At 35.0% G+C, this 22,279-nt stretch overlaps 1 protein-coding gene across 12 annotated transcripts in view; it reads right to left on the reverse strand.

Moving 5' to 3' along the window:
* Window positions 1-908: 908 nt before the first annotated feature.
* Cep170 (centrosomal protein 170) overlaps window positions 909-22,279 on the reverse strand; it is an 84,838-nt gene continuing 63,467 nt past the window's right edge. For 5 of the 12 annotated variants that reach the window (XM_085843250.1, XM_085843244.1, XM_085843241.1 and 2 more), the window contains 7 exons: window positions 20,228-20,462; window positions 12,596-12,773; window positions 10,044-10,214; window positions 9,208-9,296; window positions 4,767-4,860; window positions 4,077-4,128; window positions 909-3,206 (listed from right to left, as the gene is read on the reverse strand). In XM_085843250.1, the coding sequence (XP_085699376.1) occupies window positions 2,905-3,206; window positions 4,077-4,128; window positions 4,767-4,860; window positions 9,208-9,296; window positions 10,044-10,214; window positions 12,596-12,773; window positions 20,228-20,462 (1,121 nt within the window). In that variant the 3' untranslated portion in view covers window positions 909-2,904. The remainder of the gene's footprint in view (window positions 3,207-4,076; window positions 4,129-4,766; window positions 4,861-9,207; window positions 9,297-10,043; window positions 10,215-12,595; window positions 12,774-20,227; window positions 20,463-22,279) is intronic. The other 7 variants (XM_085843246.1, XM_085843242.1, XM_085843233.1 and 4 more) reach the window with 3 other exon arrangements.

Here is a 22,279-nt window from a genome sequence, read left to right on the forward strand (position 1 = left end):
GAACCTTAGATAAGATGAAGCTCTCATTTTATAGATCAGAGTTGAAGGACCACATTCACAGGAATAGGTCTGGATCTCAAAACATTCAATTGAAATCCCTCAAGAGTTATTCCTGCCAGAGACAAGAAGGAAGTCAGAGGATACAGAAGCTGAACAGGATGTCTACCCTGGAAAAGGCAAGTCCAAGGACACAAAGGAAGTTAAATGGCACAGAAGTATGGGGTTCTACCCAGGAAACACCCGGAGTAACTTAAGAGAAGTACATACACATGTGTCATATGAAGAGGGGAAATGAAAGTATACAAGACAGCTTGCTATGGTATCAAAGAAGGAAGTTTTGTGAAGACGTAGGTAGGGTCTGAGGATGGCAGGGCTGTGGGGAAACAGTACAAGGTGGAAGAGCCGGCAGAAATTATACTGAGAAGAAGCATGTAACAGGGTTAGAATATGGAAAGCCACACAATCAAGCTGTGCAATTCTGGCTATTGATTAATAACAGAGGCATTCAAGACTCTCGAGCCCCACTGAGAATGAAAAAAAGTCTAAATTGATACTTCTTAAATTGAATATGTTCAAGATATTTAAACTTCTCCTTTGTTTCTCCGATATACTACTGTCAGAAAGCTTTTGGATGATTCAAGGCTGACCACAAATAACTTGTGTGTGTGTGTGTGCGCGCACACGTGTGTGTGTGCTTGTATGTGCACACGCACACATGCATGAACATATGTGTTACACTAGAGTATTAAGCTATTGTATTACATTTGTTAATAATCCACTAAGAATACTGTTTTGGATGATCATATAGTTATTAAAACTGGAAGGTTCCTTTATAAATAATTGTTTGGTAAATTTATAAATGAAAATATATCACATGGTAAAAGACATGAAATCTATGATCATTGCATAAAGTTCCAGAAACACTTTATTTAAAAATGGAGTTGTAAATGCATAACAAAATAACGTAATAAATGTAACAAAAATAAATAAGGAGAATGTATTCATACAAAATAAAAATAACATAGTAAAAGGCCAAATGTTTATAATTGAACAAAACTGTGTAAACAAACAATAACGTAAGTAGATAATTTAATACCTTCTTAGACTCCTTATCTTGTATTCTTCATGTAGATAGACTCAGTACCAAACGTTAACTAAAGGGGGAACAATCATGATTATTATGCATAACTTTTTCTTGAAATGGACTGACCCTGCTTCGATGTTTTGTTTGTTTCTTCAAAGCATCTCACTTCCCTTTTACATTTGTTAAAATCCTTTTGAAGTTTTACTTCATGAGAGCTGTGAATTTAGCTTTACAAGGAGAACAAATCCCTTTCTGTTTTTTAATTTAAAGAAAAATATGAGATCCATTACACAGCAGACTTATGTTTTACATCTTACAAAAACATTTTGCATGTTTATTAACTGATCCAACATCATAGGATTTCTTAGATCCTAAAAAAAAATCTTGAAGAACAGTTACCTTTTCCTTAAAACAAATGTAGCATAGGTTATTGCTAAAATATCAAAGACCACATCACAAAGTTGCAGTTTATTCTTTATAGACTTAGAGCCTTTGAGTAAATCCAGGCCTATTAATATATTTAAAAGAATTAAGATTCACCCAAATTATAGTGTTCTGGAAACACAAAAATAATTCCTTTATTTAAAAACTTATCGAAAATGTGAGCTTACTGGAAAGAAAACCAAACAGTAACAAAAACCAAGTTTAGAGAAGATATTTTTCACAGGCTTTCTTTTTAGTAGCTATAAGCCCAAAGCCTTAGTCGTTGTTGCTGTCTTGCAGGGTCCTTACAAATGTGTAAGACTGACAAAGGGTTACTACGGACTACAGGGAGACACAGAAGCAATTCAATGACTGGGAGTGCAGCTACCGACTACTCTCACAACTACCCATCTTCACGCCTCCTAACGAAGGAAATTAACCTCATGATCATTTTAGGGGCATTTCTGTAACATAAAAACTTGGTAACACAGGATAAATATACATGTTCTTAATTTTAAAAATATACTCCACCTAAACTGTCTGTCAAGTTTAACCTTTCTAGCAATTTAATCTAAAAGGAGAGACAAAATCTTATTTCCTTAAAAAGAAAAACAGAAGAAAAGAAAAAAAGGAAAAAAAAGTGCCAAATAGCTTTGTACGAAAAGTGGAGTAAAACACTGTGGGGTTAAAACAAATACAGTATTGTCAACTTCCTATGTACAAACGTCAGTCCTTAGTGATATATGCATACGTCCATCTATCACTCCCAGTAAATCTTAGTGCAAACATAATAATTAATTTCCATAAACCCCAAGACAAGTTACTTAGCAACAGTTATAAATCACACTATGTTGGAAAGTCTTAGGACGCAGGACGGCTGCTGTGGAGGGTCTGCTTCACTCTACAGAGCAGGGTGACACTGTGTCCAGTGACTGTGAGTAATAATATAAACCCTAGTATTAAGAAGCAAATTGAAAGGTTTAACAATCTGTACAGCGGGTGACGAAGTTCATCTCAGGGGGCATCTTGGCACAGGAGACACAGGGGCTCAGAAATGTGGATATTTTAGTTTGTTTGTAGGTCACAACATGGCTTAAAACAAACAATAAAAAAAACTATGAAGGGAAAGGATGAAATGATATGATTTCATCTGAAAATCACAGAACCACAAAAGGCAAAGCCGATATAAGCTGCCTCTGCTGAGTGTGCTTCAAGTGGCTGAGTAGTTTGAAAAGACTGGTATGACACATTAGAGGTAAAAATAAATAAATAAATCAAGAAGACAAAGATAACAAGATTGTTGCTGACCAAGCTCTCTTGTTTTGTATGTCAACATTATGCTGCTTCCAATGCCCCTAATTACTCCATGGGTACTGTCTCTAACAAATAAGGGAACGTCATTCATGTACTGTAACATCCTCCTCTTCCCCATCAGGGTTGAACCTATTGAAATGGATACTGAAATCAGCCTCAGATTCAGCATTCTCAAACTCAGTGGAGGCTGCTGCCGCCGCTCCCGCAGCAGCAGGGTGTAGGGCTCTAGTTTCTGGTGGGCAAAGTGCTGGCGTCTGACTAGGGCTGCTGTGGTTATTAACAGGGCTGGACTTCTGTTTTGGTGGGGATGGCAGGATAGCATTGGGAAATCCCATGTTGTTAAGAGCCTCCAAAGTTCCATCTGGGTCAATCATGGCATTTATCACTAAAGGAAACAGAAAATAAAGACAGGTAATTCTGTTTTTAGCAAGATGCAGATATGAATACTTATCATTAATAGAGACTTTAGCTAAAGTAAGCTAGTAACCTCTAGTTAAGTGAGCTAGGTCTTACTTAACCTGGTTCAGTAACCAGTGGTTAAGTCTACATTGTAGACTATACATATGAGTGCTTCTCCTAGGATTCTGCAGTCCATACAGACACTTTAGGTGACTGCGAACAGTGCATGGAAGGGAAAAAGCCAAGAGCTTTCTAAACTTGCTTTTACCATCATAGAGGGTTACTAAAAATACTGGTTATGTTTTCAACATCCAGATTTTTATCAAATACAAATATCAACAATTGTTCAGTTATCTCTATACCAGGTGTGGTGGCCTCAGAGGTGGAGGAGGATGATCAAGAGCTCCAGCAACATGGTGAGGTCCAGTGCAATCTGCATAGACCACTTCGGATAAAGAGTGAAACAACAAAAAGATTTTATATTGGGAACTATCTGTCTATCCATGTTTATGGGGCTAGGAAAGAAGCCAGGGCCTTACACATGCTAGGCAGATACTCTAGGACTTCTCAGATACTTCAAAACATCTCTAGTCCTTTATATATATAGAGTTGTAAAACTTCCCTTTTATGAATAACTTGGATATATTCAACTCTATACTTTTATAAGTACTGGTTGATATATTCAGTTAAATACTGTCTCAATAATTAAGAATGTAAGAAATATATTTTCAGAAATGGAATACACTGAGCTGGTCTCAAACTCAATCCTCCAGAATGCTGGACCTCAGGCATCCACCAGAACACCCCACACTACCTTATCCAGATGCAGCACTACTTAATCTAGTAGTACATTTACCTTGCAACTGTTTTTCAACTCTTTTAAGCTCCTGTAAAATAGAAGAAATCTCCTGTAGGGAAAGAAATACCCCAAATTAGCTTCTTACCAAATTAAACCATTTTCCTATTACAAGCAATGCAACTCATTAACTCTATGGTACTGCACTAGTAGCTACACAAAAGACATCCATCAAGCAAGATCCAATTCATAATCTTTAATAATGAAATTTTTTCAACAACAATAATAATAAAATTTCAAGGCAATTTACTAATAAAGAAAGGACAGTTTTGAAACATCTGTTCTGATCAACTTTGCGACATTTTAAAACTGTGCCTTTGAGGTTTTTTTTTTTAATATAAAAAGTGAAACATCAACATAGGAGAAAAATCTGATAAAACTGTGCTTTTAAAATAGAAATTGTATGTCAATTTAATATTTAAGTTCTAAATTTAAAGCTGCTTCTTTCATAATGTAAAGTTATCATGTGAACAAGATGCATCACAGTAACTAATAAACACAAGAGCCTCCTTAATGCTCTTTGTAGCCTTGAAACAACAGAGACTTTAAACACCAGTGGATGGAATGTAACTGAATCTATGCATTTATACAGTCTTTTAGAATGTAAACTAACAAATATTCAAAACTACGCTTTTCCCTACAAATGAAGCCATGCAGCTGAAATGTTTTAATCTTGAAAAACCACCATACCATGCTTGAAGTTTTAACGATAGGGACTTCGCTTTCAGCTCTTAGCTTGTTTTCTATGTCATCCCAGTTCCGGTCTTTGTCTTTAAACAATATTCTACAGTCAAAAAACACAAGCATTTCAAGTTCATGGTTTTGTTGATGATATCAAAAACTACATACATAGTTTGTGTAATTTCAAAATTATATTAAGAAAAATAGTCATTCAATGAACTCAGAAATATAATAGTGAACACTATTGATTCAAGCTTGTGAAAATCTATTAAAATCTATTTAGTACTCAATAGGTACTAAAATGTCGATTGCTGTCAATATGCAGGTGAGCGCAGGAGTAATATAAGACTAGAGTCTATGATTGGACAATGAAAAAGGAAGGCGGGGCTGAGAGTTTCACAGACAGGACAGGAGAGAGAGAAAAGATGGAAGAACAAGAGCACAAACCCAATCCACCTGGCTTTCAGTAGCCACAGGTAGCCATGAATATCTTAGAATGGACAGAATAATATAGGACAATTTGTACAATCTAGGTGGGCAGCTTATATCAGTAATGAGCTCTGAGTTCATTTTGTGGATTGAGAATTTACTGATATAAATCTGACTGATAAATTACAAGTCTCTATAGTTTTGATTTCACTGGGTTACGGGGATTTGTGACAGCTAACCACGGGGGTGGGGGTGGGGTTGGCTGGGAATGTGAGCAGGTTCAACAAGTGAACAGTGAGTTGGGTGGCTGCTGCATGGGGTTAGCCATGGGGGTGGTGAGACCGCCGGGGCCAGAGGGAGATAGTGTGGATTTTTTAACATTACATGCTATACTAATTCATGCCTAAAGCTCTTTACTGTTTATCTTACTTTTAACTAAAAATTGAATATAATACAAATGCTGTTGTTACTTGCAACTAACAATATAAGTGAGAACTACAATGGGCACGGATAATCAAAGAAGCTATGTTTAGCAATGAGGTGATAAAAATCTAGTGACCTTGCCAGAAGATAATGTTTAGTATAATACATATAGCCACTAAAACTGCTAAGAATTTAACTGTTGGTAAAAAGTACACGGAACCCAGAGTTCCTGACTAACTGAAAACAATGTCCTGTTGGAAGAAAAGAGCTCATTTTAAAGGCATTTCAAACAGACCACTTCAGTTTTAGGAAATTAACTCTAATCACATTATATGGATGCTAACAGAACACCATATCAACACAGTATTTTAGACAACATTGTAATGGTCAACCCCCCCTTTTTTTTTAGTTATTTAAAAAAGTCATTTGACAACGGCCATCAGGTTATAACTATAGATTCATAGGAGCAGTTGGGCGCTAAACTCCACCATGAAAACAATACATTTCAAAACTTAGCTAGTAAGCTAAAAAATTCTTTTCAATGAAATTGTTGGCTTAGGGAGAAAAATAGTCTTGCCCATATATACTTAGTCCTTAACAAATTAGTCTGGGATACAAACTGTAGTTTATTAGCTGAGGGCCAACTGTTACAAAGCCGGAGGGCAACAAGAATGCTGGACAGTAGGAGCATTCAAACAAACAGTTCACATATGCATATGCTTAGATTTCCACTGGGCATCTGAGTTTGTTTCTAAGATATGGCCAAGGCCTACAGTCATTCTCCAAACCACCATGCCAATTCCTATGCAGTTAGCCAGTCTGTATCCTTCAGATCTGATTATCAGAAATCACACATTTTAAAAAATATTTTTCCATACATACCCTCTTCTGAATATATGCCTTTTACTCCTAACTAGACAGTAACCCATCATATTCAATCCTATGAGTGGTTCATCATATCTATGCCTCAAGCTTCAATGATAAACTTCATAATAAAGGTATTTACCAACTTTATTTTTATAAAACCTGCCATAAACCTTTCATATACCAAAACTCAAAGCTCACATGAAAGGCAATAAAAATATGGAACATTTGATGTTTATGTTACTTATAAAGATTTTTGTTTTGTTTTGGAGACAGGGTTTCTCTGTGTAGCCCTGGCTGTCCTGGAACTCACTTTGTAGACCAGGCTGACCTCAAACTCAGAAATCCGCCTGCTTCTGCCTCCCAAGTGCTGGGATTAAAGGCGTGCACAACCACTGCCTGGCCACTTATAGAGATCTTTAATGCTTTTCCCAACCATCAAATTTCAAAAATAGTAAAATCAGTTAGTCAATGTATTAATCTATGGCGTCTCTGGACTCAAGTCTAACTAAATCTCAAACCCACAGCATTTTCCTGTGAGGGTGTCTGTGTAAGAGTCAACAACAGCAAGGTACAAGGCAGGCAGTTGTGTGAGTGACTACCTGGACAAGGACGCAGCTATTGGGGAGGGGGATGTATACTTCAGTAAGGTAGAATGAAATTATATGCTATACTCAAGCTTTCTTACCAGCAAGCCACAAGATCATACAATGTGAGTTGTGACATTTTCATGGACAACAATGTATATTGAGAGCACACGTTTCATTTATTACATTTCTATGGTTTTTTAGGATTAAGTACAAACTCAGTAATAGATAGCTGCCTCTTGTACTTAACTGTGAAGGGATCAAAAAGAATGCTACAAATAACATACAGCCAAAAATCATTCAATCGATGAATAAATCTGGAAATTTTTTATGAATAGCCTCCCACCCCCTGGTGATAATTTGGCAATCAGATCCAGAGCCTTGCACATCCCTTTTCAACTCCTATGTAAGACTGCAATAGTCAACATTCATTTCATTTAATGGTCCTTTGCTTAATACCTCCATATTCTATAATTAAATTCACAGCAGCAGCAAGTGCTTTACCATCAGTTAAACTGAACATGTGCGTCAAGCTCTGAGGCATAACTTCTCTGGTTATTCATCAGCAAGGCATATATATGACTGAGGCCTAGATCTTTGTTAATTTCTGTGTAATAACTAATTAGTTAGGCTTACTTTTTTTCCTATTAATTTTAAATGAGCTTCACCCCAGCGAACACTACTGCACCTGCATGTGGGCACAAGTTGACTAGAGAAAGCATCACAGGTGGACAGGGTGACTGGTGAGGAGACCGCTTGCTAGTGAAAGAAAATGAGATCAGCAAACTCAGGTGTGATATGATCACCGAGGAAAAAAATCTCATGCAACACAGTGTCAGAATGCTATATGGTTACCAAGTATGAGTAATATAGAAAAATGGATTGATATATAAGATCAGACTTCAGAAAATGCAGTATTTATAATAAAGTTAATTTCTCTAAAGTTAACTGTGATCCTTATCTTTTTAATTTTCATTCAGTTCCAGCTTAATTCACCAAAATTAGGATGATTTGTAGTTTTCATCTCCTTTATTTAATCAGTAATTTCAATAATAAAAAAGGAGACCAGTGAGTTTCGGTTAATAGTCAAGTGAAGCAAGTGAAACTGAGACACACTTTGTGAGTGCAGCAGGAGCTTAGGCCCAGGCTGACTCACTCAGGTAAACAAGCTGTCACGCAGGCCTTTGCTCTGGTGAAGTCTAATATAGCTGTACTCTCCATCTTGAAAAAAAAATATATATAAGTGTAGTCATTAGAATAATAATAATAAAAAACCCGTTTACAGGGACTCATTAAAAAAAGCCAAATGTTCAAGTCTTAAGGTTGTATGCCCCAATGTCAAGCAAATACTAAGGACCTATCAATATTTTAGATACATTTGAAAAAGTAAAGGTATTCAGTTAATAAAAAGCCCAAGATGTAGAACAGGTGATCAGGATCCTATCTGTTGAGGCTTGAGAACTAAACTTAAAGGGAGAAAAAAAATACATATATGCATGCTAAATAGTGTATGTATAATATAAATATATCTTAAACATTTGGAGTTTTGAACCTGGCTCACATACTGTTAAACACTACTAAAGATAAAGAGGAAAGCAAATGGTACAAATCTCACTTTAAATAGGGATTTTTAAAAATTACATGATTTGTTTATTTACTTATTTATGTTCTGTGCTGGGAATCAATTGCAAGGCCTCACAAGTGACAGGCTGGCCCTGCAATTAAACTGTCACAGGCTTTGGCCTCTATCACCAGCCCTGGTAGCTACTTGTTTTTATTAAGAATGTGGACCTATGGCTGAACAGTCTACATACATTTTAATCATTAAGGCTGCTGCATCATAGACTTCCAGAGTCTTAACAGCTCAGTCTAACACCTTATCCAAAGACACTAGAGTCCAGTCTGAATAAAAGAAACCTCAAGAGTTTGCTAAGTTTAAAATATTTACTAATATTTTGTGAAGAAAGAAGATGGTTTTAGTACTAGGAGCTGAAAGTGTTCATGCTCCTTATATCTGAAGTAACTGGTAAGAGCAGTCGTAAGAACCCACATCAGTGATGTCTAGCTAGAGCTCCTCACAGCAGTGGCCACAGGTTTGAAGAGAATGGACAGGAAACAAAAAGTAGTGATTAGAGAAACACAAGTACCTGATTTTCCCAGCTGTTTTATCGATGGATTGTCTAATCTTCCTAGAGAACTGAAAGACTGATGACAATAGCAGATTATCTCCCATGACCTGAAACAGAGAAAGTGTAGTAACATATAGTTACTGAATAACTGCTAAGAACACTAGCGGCAATTCACTATACTCAAACTATTGATGCTAACTTTAACTTAAAATATACGAATGATGTAAAATTCCAGGGAGCAGAAGAAAGATCAACAGAGTTCCTTTGTTAAATAACTTGTCAATGTTCCCTATTATTTTGGTCATCCCATTTAAAAAACAACCTGTTTTACCCTCTTTAATTACTACCATGACTCCGCCTCTCATATATATAATTTACATTATCATAAAGGGAAATGGAAGTAGAGGACTATATTATTTACTTATTTACTAAATAATACAAATACAAAGATGAGAACGAGAACAACCACTAGCTCTTCAGAGACAAGTGAGGGAGTAAATTGTCATGATGGGTTGTTGGTACTGCCTCAGTTCAGAATGGGGTAAAACTAGAGGCTAGAGGCCAAACCTGAGTCCTGGGCCAGAGCAGCAGTAACTCTTAAAAGCTGGGCTATCTTTCAAGTTCCTTATTTTTTTAAAGGATTAGTTAAATAGTTTTAATAAACACTAGCTTTTAGGTTAACTTAGAATTAATCTTGACTTATATCCATTACTAGTTTAGCTTGGACAACTCTTTCTCTTTAATAACAAAATAATGAATTTGATACTCGTGAAGTAACTGGAACCTAACATTAGCTAATATGGCACAGTAGAGATGCCTCTTCACCATATGTTCAAAGTCTGCAGTTTACTTACTTCATCCCTACTCCAGGTTCTCCGTCTTGTAATTGTTAAGTGATCAGGATGCTCGGCTGGCTGAGGCCTCGAGTCAACAGACCGACCGTTGTTTCCTTCTGGTGTTTTAGAATGAACTAATGGAGGTATCTTTCTGAAGTTGAGACTTTCATCAAAAACACGATCAACCAACTAGTGAGACAAAAGCAAATCCTTATGAGAACAGAATAGTGAAAAGTGTAGAAATACTGGCACTATAATTTTTATGATTAGAGAGAAATTATTTCATTCTCAAACAGAAGCATGACATCTTCAATAAACCAATTACTTTTTAAATAAGCACGCCAAATAGGTCTCTTCTATAAAGTAGATGTTCATCTATGCTAATCTTATGTTCAGGGTTGAAAGTCTTTAACAATTGTTTTCATGATTAAGATGTTCTCCATAGGGAAAAAAAAATAGATGCTTTACGAGAAAAATTCTGGGCCATGGAGTGGACAATGGGTTCACTTTACTCACACTGCCTTACCAGCACAAAATACTGTTTCTCTTTCTTTTAGTTTTTTATCTTGTTTTTTTTTTTTTCATTTTTTCCTCCCCAAATCCAGGTGCTAAATTTCTTCACAAGATACATGAATGGTAAATTCAATTAAATTTATAAAAGGAAACAAAATTAATCCACATAGTAAGTATTTTGTCTTAGTCAAACTTTTAACAATGATAGAGAACATCCATCTTCTTCCAGTCACACTAATGCCCTACCATCTATAGTGCAGACTATGGACATGCAACACCAAGTAACAGGTTTACCGACGAAGAGTAACTAGGGTAGCAGTCTTAAATAAAACAAAAGGGCAATGAAAGTCTATTCCATGAAATGTTTCAGTAATTCTACCAGGGTTCAGTGAATGAATAACCATGTTAGGTACAATTCAGTTAGAAAGCTGAGAAAATAAGATTATTTAAATGTACCAGAGACATGTGTATGTCTTGCCACCATGAAGATCCTCTTGGTTTTGTTTTTTTAACCAACAAAGACAATTTTTATATACATTTATAATTGATCAGTGTGGTAACAAAACTCTACACAATTAATGAAATATCATTTATTAAATTAGAAAACATACAAACAAAAAATAAACAAGAAGTGACCATTAAGGAGCTTTGTAAGAAAAAAATGAGACAAAAAGCAATGGAAGAAAAGATTATCAGCACAATTTGCCAGGATTAAATGTCCAAAAGGCTAGGCATTTTTGGTTACTATTTATAATTTAATAAATTGAAGGAGTCGAGTTATCAGTATGAGAGACTAGCAGCATTTTTCTATAAAGTAGCAGACAGTAAGTGTTCTTGGCTTTGTAACCATATGGTCTGCCTGAGAACTCAAGTCTGCATTGCAACACAGAAACAGCCACAGACAACAGGTAGGCAAACAAGAATGATTATACTGCAACAAAACTGAAATGGGAATTTAAAATGATTTTCATGTTATAAAATCACTGTTCTTTTCATATTTTCAATCCTTTAAAAAACAAATCTATTTCTAGTTTTTAGGCCATATAGAGACAAATTAGTTCCTTTAAAAGGCTGACTTTTGGTTTATACTTTCTCTCAAGATAAAAATAGCCAACATAGCTAGAGACTATGGTCAACCTTTCTCATCTGGGAACTCAACTAAGTACTGAAAATATTTTTAAAATGCTGTGTGTTTACTAGAGGTAATTTCTTAACAAGATACATATGGTAAATTCCATATATGGACCTCTTGTTTGTCACAGTTCTGTAAGTAATATAGCCCAAGCACTTTTATACTATTAGAAGGTATTCTAAGTATCCAGAGATGAGTGTACAGGGGAAGGATGCCTACAGCCTACATGTAAACTCCATACCTTTTTATCTAAGACACTGGGATATTCTCAGGTTTTGATGTGTGTCTTACAATTAATCTCCATAGAAAAGGAAAGACCACTGTATCATTAACTTTAAGTTAAATGTACTGTGTGGATCAATGTTATGCAAGTGGCATCTCATGGAACTGTACTGTTGGAAGCCATGGTTTTAGGTGAGCAACACTCTATAAATGCGAATTTATATTCCAGAGTTTATAAGATTATTTGAGTATTTATGTGTATATATGAGAAATAGTATTTGTATAATAGACATTTCAGTTTTTAAAAACAATATGGTAGATATCTGTCAACGAAATTACTATTTTAAAAAGTTTAGAAATTGTCTCCTTCTTTGCTATTAACTAGTAGAGACCATTTCTTTTTACTGTCAGACTTCATTGAAACCTTATATAGTAATTTGTTGAACTTCAGTTTACTTCTATATGCACATTTCAAGTAAGATCAGTAATCAATAGGCAAAGTGCTTATAGCTAAATAGCTTCCCATTTTTATGTTAATAGTAGACCAAATATTAGCCTTTTAGTCTTCACTAATTGTTACAAAAAATAAATTTGTTAAGCAAAGTTGGAAAACGCAGAGCTGCATGCAGACAGGGAGGGTAGACATGATTAAAATAAACCAAGCAAAAAGCTAAAAGCAAAAGAAATTAAGAAAAGAAAGAACCTTATGCATTTCTCCATGAAGATCTCCTACCTCTTCTCTAGTGTCTATGGCAGAGCCAGGGGTGGTGGCGGCAGTGCTTACTGTGGTACTCGGGGCAGTGCCTGAGGAAGTCACTGAATCTATTTCTCCTGCTACGTCGTTGATCTCCCGAGCAATGAGAGCAAGATCTTGGCTGATCCTGGCAATAATTATAGAAAAGAAATGTAATTTCCTTTAAGTTAACAGTTCTAGAAACAATCAATTTTGGCAGTCATGTACCTTGTAACTCTAATTACAGACTGCCATCCCAAACTTAAGACTCTTCGGAAAGCTCTTTACTATTCTGATACAAAAAATATACGAATTAAGTTCCAAATAATCCACAAGATAATATCTTTAAAAACTACATTATGAATTTGGCAATGACAGAATTCAGAAAGTATCTGAGCACGGATAACAAGAAACAAAAACATTTTCACTAACTTAACTAATGCTTAGTGTTTCAATTATAACTATAAGTAACACACTACAGTGAAATTAACAAGGCTAGAGATCTTTGTTAGCAACAGAAATCGCATGATAGTTGTTTAGAGTCATCTACAGGGACTACTTTTTCAAACATACACAGCTATCCCAACTAATGACATTTACTAAATTGTTAATAAAAGAATCATCAGCTACTACATTGCAAAATATTTTGATAACTGTATTTCAGCATTACTGAAATTCTTTGTAATCCTAAGTACTCATGTTCATGAAATTGGAAACACTAAGATATTTTCCTAAGCTTCACCAAGCGGGTTCTATGATACCAAGAACTTATGGACTCAAGCGCTGTTTTACACTATGCACAGCATTTTCTATCTGATTTCATCTGAGGACCTTAATGCTCTTCTGAAGTAGGATTAAGTGGATTTGTTAATAGACATCACTAGACAAGTTCAGAGACCAGTTTATGACTGTACAAGGAAGGACCAGATCTCAGTTTATTACTCAAGTCTATGAAGCTTTGCGTTCATTCATATGGGCTCATGAAATCATGAAATAACTGTTTAGGGATTTTTTTTTTTTTTTTAAGACACAGTCTTGCTACATGTACTAGGCTAGCTGGAAACTTTCAGCAATCTTCCTGCCTCTGCTCCTAAGTACTGGGATGGCATGTGTGTGCCACAATACCATGCCAGGCAAGCACTAGTCTACCAGTCACACCTCCAGGTCACCTCTAGTTAGTAGTCACATTAAAGTGAAAAGAGTTCTCTCTTAGCATTAAAACAAAAATCTTTAAGAAAGAGAAATAACAGAATTCTGTTATTGATATTCCCATATATCTTAAAAGAGATTGCAATTCTTAGAAATTTTCCACATTATATATTTGTTGCCATAAAACTCAATTTGGTTTCTTTCATAGAGAAGGACCTAAAATGATAGAATATATTTAAGAAATATTTTTAAAAAGTTATATAAAATGTGGACTTAAAACTAAAAATAAATTTCTTTTAGATACATATAAGTGCTTGTCTGCCTATGTATATGCATACATACACACACATATATGTGAATAAATGCACACATACACATGTGTGCACAGACCATGTAGAGCTTGATGCCCAAGGAAGTAAGAAGAGGGTGTTGATGGAGGGCTGTGAGCCACCATGGGTGTGCTGCGAACCAAATCTGGGTCCTCTGTGAGAGAAACAAATTCTCTTAACCTCAGCCATCTCTCAAAAGTCCCAAAATGGGAGTTTAAAAGATGTTCAAGGAGTACAATTGTGTAAAAATCTGACCAACTTTAAAATAAAGTTGTGTTAAGTTTTGGAGTTGACAATGTGTAAGGTGATTTAATGTACACATATAATCCTTGTAAGAAACTGAAACCTTGTTATACCAGTGCAAAAAGGTAGGGACAATGTTAATAAATATTTACTGATCACTTGTTCCTTGCCAGGTACTCAGCTTCCCGAGAGGATAGCAAAGAATAAACAGGTAGGGTCCCTCGCTCTTCTGAAGCTTAGAATAACTCGAGTACCATTATAAGGAACTTTTATATTAATCATCTTATCTAACCTTCACAAATGCCTTCTCTAAGTGAGTTTATCATCATACTTTACAAACGATAAAAATTAAGTTTAGAAGTCAATGTAAACTTTGTAGGCTACGGATAGAGTAAGAACACTGATAGACTTTTGATTATACCACATCATCATACAATTTTTCAAACTTAACTGCTGTTGTGAGTGAGAGTAAGCTGGGTATGTGTTATATAATACAGGTTTAATATTCCTAAACTGAAATTACTGGATCTAAAATGCTTCGAAACAAAACTTTTAAGTATCAACATAACAAAATAAGTGGAAATTTCTCTAGCTGATATTACATTGTAGGTTGCATTTAACCTCAGGCATATTAAAAATGTATAAAATTACCTTCAGGCGATGTGTATAAGGTATACATTGAAAGACTAAAGCCAGGCCAAGCATGGCAAACATGACTCTTGCAGGCCTTGTCCTTCTTCCCCACTCCTTTGCCCTGCTAAAAACTGTTAGATTATATTCCTAAAGTTGGCCACCAAGGTCTAGTCCTTTATTTGGCTACCTCCTCCTCCTGAGGCTGACCACCAAGGTCCAGCTATCAAAGTATTGAAGCCCAGCAACCAAAACACCCTCCCTGCCCTACTTTGGCCATGGTAACTAATTTGTCCAACCAAATTTAAACATGTCATCCTGACACAGACAAGTCCTGTCTGAAAGTTGATTCAATGAAAACCTATTACTAAAACTGTAAGCAGCTGGTCAGGGGTGGTGGCACATATCTGTAATATAAGCACTTGAGACGTGATACAACAAAATCATGAATTCGAGGGTATCCTTGGCTTAAGCTTTAGGCCAGCCTGGACTACATGAAACCCTAACTCAAAAACACAGACTTGAGCCCTGAACATTTATTACAAGAAAATTAGAAAGGAAAATAAAAAAAAAACCAGAAAAGAGTTATAGAAATATTCCAATAGAAATAAGGCATCTATTCAATCCAGATAATGGGTCTAAATTATGTAGTTACTAAACTAGAGTTTCTGACTTAATTTTCTTGGTTCCATCTACTGGATTATAATACAACATATTTCTTTCCATGCAGTGCTCTGCTTTGCTTTTAGCCTCTCAGCCTACAATCTTTGCTCCTTCTCTCATTTTCCTTTTGCTTCAAATCTGCAAGAAGAAACCCCAAAAGAGTAAAATCATCTTATTTGGGGATCTATGAAATAATACTTCCTTAGCAAGTATCGAAATTTTACTTGCCAATTTCAAAGCCTAATATACAATCCATATTTAATTCTATTTTCCTCATTACAAAATTGTAAGGGAAAGACAATCCCAATGATCTAAAGTACAAATCAAATGTAAAGACCCAGCATACTGCTACGTCTTCCCTCCCACATGACAGAAGCTGAGATCGACCTTCATAGATTTTATAGAAAAAGGAATTATCTGTTTAAAAATGTACTTAAAATCAGAAAGTTTATGATTTTCACACATGTGCTTAGCTTATTCAATAAATTAAAGATCTATCTGTAGAGATGTATGATCTACATTACATTATAGATTTACAAGTATGTTAGTTCAAGAAAACACTTTCTAAGAACTTTTAGTACTAAGAAACCACAGAAAACTTATAAAGTATTTTTATTATGAGAACAATATAAAATTATTTGAGTTTGCACTGAAGATATGGATCTTCACTGGTTGGGATTCTTGACTACAATAGTTTAGCAAAATATTTTATAGAAGTGATAAAAACTTAGTGGTGGCCTTAAACTCTACTTGTAAGTAAATTCTCATAAAATTTTTGGGATATATAGAAAACTTAAGTTCTAAAGAAATTCAATTATCACTATTTTTTCTGTTCTTAAAATCTGACATGTATTAGTAACTTATTCTCAATGCCAAACACTAATGCTAACACTAGTATTCTGTCTACCACAGATTTACACAGACTTTATAGTTGAAAAAGATATGGATCCAGGTCTGACTCTGAGTTCATTTCTGGACCATTTGGTTAGAATTCAGCACCATAATTTAGGTTACTACCTAGAGCCAGCAGTATTCAGTCTGTTCACAATCTCAAGTAATATGATGGCTTTTAAGTATTTTCTTCGTGAATGTCTTATATAACTATGATTCTAGCTCCAATTGAATCTTATGTTCAGCACTAAAATATAACTATGTTATCCTATGGGAACACTTAAAAATCTTGAATTAATACACCATATGTAAAGAACTCAAGTAAATATAAATACAATGAAAAGTATCACTCTAGAAGTGTATATAAAAAGAATATAGTATCTTTGCAAATCATGCACCTGAGATAAGATATACGGCTTTACTTTAAAATATTTTAATATCTATAATGAACTGGTTGTTTTCTCTTAATATCCTGCTAACTGAAATTCTCTTCTTAAAGTGTAATTAAATGATACAGTGCATATATATAATAATGAATTTAAAACACTATAATACTGCTAAGTTCCATATGATTCAAATGTGAATTATATAATTTTCTAGTATAAACCTATATGTTGAAAGTATTTAGTCATTTGCAAAGGTCTAGTACTGTGTACCACAGTATTTATAAAACTACTAACACTTATCAAATTCCCACGAAAGAAATTTATCTTATGCTGTCTGTATTGAGGAATGTACATGTACTGGGAATATCTGTAAGAAAAACCTTCTTTTACAAACTAAAAGACCAGCATGCTATTTTGTGTATATGTTATATATTCAGGATTAATCTTGTGTTTTATTTAAATACAGGTTAATAACTATGAATGTAACAGGTCTACATTGGAAAATGAAAAGATGGATCTACCAGAGCATAAACCACTTTTTGTAATGAAGTTTAAGACTACATTTCTCAATTACAAATATTTCAAGTATTCTTCAATGCTTAGTAAGTTTTGTTTAGGTGTCATCAATATTCCATAAAATAGAATTATTTTAGTTATCTAGTCAGATTTAAAGCCTTTGAAAATATTTTTTCTCACATTACCACAACATACTACTACTCTGTTAGAGCACTGAACAACACTCCCCATAGTTTTGTTCTTCCTTTCCCATTTTTATAAAAAACATCAATATCTTCATTATCAACAACAGCTGTTCTCTTGCTTATATTCTTTTAAAAAATAAAATCTAAAAGGTTGAATGCTATTACTATAGTTCTACTGACAAAATAGAGATAGCTAGGGATGAAAATTGCTAGAGTGGTTTGGGTTTAGAGTCTCTTATAGAATAAACAGAGACAAAAGCAATACCAATCCGAATAACAAATAAAACCATGGGGAAACAATGTCTGGAGCCCTCTGGACTTCTTATTTTGTGCTCACTCTTCTCTATTTGGATTAATGAAAGGTTTGACTGCCAAAAGTAAAAGGATTTTGGTCCTTCTAGTTTATAGCACTGTGTGAGGGACAATGTTCTGAGGAGACAGACTTGTTCTAGGTCTTTGGTACCACTTGTCCTTTACTTTGTACAGCAAGAGGGGCCAATGACAGGACCAAAGCAAGACTTGCTGGCACCAGAGATCAGAACAGAGTGTGTCAGGACTATCTGACTACCAGTGCATGTGAGCACATGGTTCAGATTCCTTTTCTCTAATTAGACTGAGGTGGTTGAATATACATGGCCCAGCGAGTGGCACAATTAGGAGGTGTGCCTTGTTGAAGTAGATGTGACATTGTTGGATGAACTGTGTCATTGTGGAAGTGGTCTTTGAGGCCCTTCTTCTCGCTGCCTGGATGACAGTCTTTTCCTGTTTGCCTTCGGAACAAGATGTAGAACTCTCAGCTCCTTCTCTAGTGCCATGCCCGCCTGGACACTGCCATGTTTCTCACCATGATATTGGACGAAACCTATGAACCTGTAAGCCAGCCCAATTAAATGCTGTCCTTTATAAGAGTTGCCTTGGTCATGGTGTCTCTCACAGCAATAGAATCCTAACTAAGACATAGACCAACTACCTTAAAAACTATAGTAAGTTTCTCATTAAAAACCTGATCACAAGCCGGGCATGGTGGCGCACACCTTTAATCCCAGCACTTGGGAGGCAGAGGCGGGCAGATTTCTGAGTTCTAGGCCAGCTTGGTCTACAGAGTGAGTTCCAGGACAGCCAGGGCTACAGAGAAACCCTGTCTTGAAAAACCAAAACAAACAAACAAACAAACAAAACCCTGATCACAGACTTGAACAAAGAAAAACAACATCAAATTATGGTAAAACTTGATGCTGCTCTGAAAGCATTGTGGACTATTGTATATACATTGTTTGTAATATTGCAAGAATAAAATCTAGCCGGGCGTGGTGGCGCACGCCTTTAATCCCAGCACTCGGGAGGCAGAGGCAGGCGGATTTCTGAGTTCGAGGCCAGCCTGGTCTACAAAGTGAGTGCCAGGACAGCCAGGGCTACACAGAGAAACCCTGTCTCGAAAAACCAAAAAAAAAAAAAAAAAAAAAAAAAAAAAAAAAAAAAAGAATAAAATCTAATGTCTTAATATAAAGGCAAAAAACAATTAGCAAGTAACATAGTAAAAATGTTTAGGCAACATAAGCATTCTGAGTAAATTTTAAAAATTTAGAAATTAAAATAAAATTATTTAAAATAATTTAAATATTTTATATATATTAATTTAAATAAATCAAAGAAATCAAAATAAAAAATTTAAAAAAATCTTAGAATTAAACTCCTTAGATTTGGGTTATTAATCACATGCATAATGTGAGTTTTACTTTATGTGTTTAACAGTAATAATAAGTAATCACTTAATATCCATAATAATCATGCTAAGGAGTTGAACTACACTTAATGAATTTACAAAAATGTAAGCAAAGCCAGGCAAGGTAGAGCAGACCTGTAAGCACAACATTTGAGGCCTAGAAGAAGAATCCCTAATTAATGGCTAATTCACCTTAGATTTCATAGCAAAATTGTCTCAAAAACCAAACAACAACAAGAAAGGTAAAAACATGCCTGTTCAAAGTTGTCAGTAACATTAGTAGCCTATCTGTAACAAATAGATTGCTCCTTTAGATTAGATTAAAAGGAGAAAAATCTGTATAGTGACCAAACAAATCTTAACTATGTGGAGTTTAAGTAACTCTAAGAAGTTATACTTCCTGGCATCTCTACTAGAAATCTTAGACAGTGGGAAGGGAACCAAAATGAATGTATTCTGTGATGTATTCTGCTCTATGTCAACAGCGTGAACATAAATAGTTTAAATGAAAACAAAAGTCTGATAAAAAGTAATTCTTTTAATAAAACATTTAATTAGACCTGAGGATTTTACTTCTTAGATAATTTGTATAAAGAAGAAAACTTTTGTTATTAACCTGGAATGTTTTTGATATTTTTAAAAACCACTTGGTTTATTTTCTATGAATGTGGGTGTTCCTGAGTGTATGTCTGTGCAGCATATACAGCAAGGGCTTGAGGAGTCAGAAGAGACACTGGCTGCTCAGGAACTGGATTTCCAGTGAGAGCTGTTCTGTGGGTACTGGGAACCAAACCCAGGTTTTCTTCTCCTTTGCATTTAACTGCTGCACCACTTCTCTCCAGACCCCAATAACCAGCAATGCTGATAAAAAATAAGTAAAAGCCAACCTGGCTATCTCTTCTCGATGGGCAGTCCAATCTCGGATATAGTCTTCCTGTTCTTTAATTCGGTGCTTGAATGAAGAACTAGCAGGCATTGCTGATCCAGTACTCTGCATGCGAGTGGTTTTCAGGGCTGGAGAAGTACGTAGACGAGTATGTTTAGGGGAATTACGGTTTGATCCAAATTCATCTTCTGAGGTGGAAGCATAATCAGTAGGAAAGCGCCTCCATCTTGAATTTACTAAATTTGTTTAATTATTAAAAAAAGAGTTATTATGTTATCATTTAAACTTTTAAAATAAAAATCATGATTACAAGATCACCACGAGAGTTCACACACAGCACAATTTTCAGTAACTGACACACATACCTCACAAAAATTTCTAAGTCTACAGTTCCTTAAAGATTGAAACATTATACATTGGTGAATTAAAAACAATGATTAAAAACAATCAAGAGACCGTGTTTTTCATAGTGTAGCGAATAAACATTCAGATGAAAAAGTTCACTAATGATAAACAAGCTCTAGTCATAAATGTTTAACATGGGTGTTTTCAGTTGCACATACTTTTTGAGTCGAGATATGGATGCTTTTTAAATGACAGCAAAAACACCAACATGACAAAAATAAAAAGGGAAAAGACTTCCTCATGCCACATGGACTTTGAACACAGAGATGAAGAAAACCCTCTTTTCCCAACATACATATGTGCATAATTCCTGCTCCAGAAATTATGCCTTTATGGCGGAAAAAAAAAAACATTACCTCTGTCATTCAACATCCTGTTATGCTATGGTTGGAAAAAATCTCTTTACATGGTAAAAGAACACAACAAAGCATCTTCAGTACAATTCTTTGCTGCTTTAACACCAAAAACATGGTCAAACTAGACAATGGTGTAAACTCTACAAAGCATGACACTACAAAACCTCACAATCACTGACATTTAAGGCACAAGAGAGAATTCAGATTGTCATTAAGGAAAGTGGCAATTACTTTCTCATTTACAGTTAGTAAAGACATATTACAAATGTTATTGCTGACACATTGAAAATTAGAAGACAAATTAATGTAGACATTTTACTGTTAATAGCAAAATCAAACATACAAGTAATCTGTAAAATATAAACAAGAAAAGAACAGAGAAGTTAATGTCTAATTCATGGTAAACTCCATAAGGGCAGAAAATGTTTATTTAATAATTAATGTGTACCTAGCATTTAGATGATGTGTCTGGCTAGCAAGTGATTAAGAATAGTTCCGAATGATGAGGGTGACCTACTCCATACAGTAGGTAAGTGAAGCCCAGAATTTCCTCATCCTCCACTAGAATTTCATACTTTTCCTGATACTTCTTCAAATTGTACTTTCCTTGAAGTGGGCTGGCTCTTAGATAAAACTATACACATCGCCACTGAAGATGGCTTAAAGCAGAGGAATCTATAGGGGCAATATGTATAAATCAGAGCCTGTACTTACTCACACAACTATTTGCTCTCCTGGGGTTAGGATCTAGACTAATAGGTACAGGAAGATAGGAATATGCAGAGGAAGCATATATAAATATATAAAAAGCATATATAAATACTTTTCTTTTTTCTGAAGAGGAATGTGATAGTTAATATTACATCATAATCTTTACAGGATTTCAAATCATCATGGTTATACGACTCTGGGTGTGCCTACGAGCATGTTTCTAGAAAGGTCTAATTGAGCAGGGAAGACTGACTGAACCCAGGGCCTGGAATTCCGTATAGGAGGAAAAAAAGAGAAAGTGAAATGATAGGAAAATAGATCATATAAGGTTTTCAGATTTTTTACCTATCTAGGTTAAATTTAAAAACCACTTTCACTTTCTTGAATTTTCTATTTACAAAAATATGTTTAATTTATATAATTAGACTGATCTTACTAAGGCACTTAATAGATCACTAAATTGAAAATCCAAACTGGGGATGTTTAAAATATCAATGTCTAATTTGTTCTTTGGTGAAGCACTAGTTATCAATACATATTAAAATGAAAGTAACTTTCAACATTATTTTAATCTTGTAGGC

The sequence above is a fragment of the Mus caroli genome, unplaced genomic scaffold (assembly GCF_978045245.1).
Source record: "Mus caroli unplaced genomic scaffold, Mus_caroli_1 scaffold_1, whole genome shotgun sequence".
Taxonomy (NCBI): domain Eukaryota; kingdom Metazoa; phylum Chordata; class Mammalia; order Rodentia; family Muridae; genus Mus; species Mus caroli.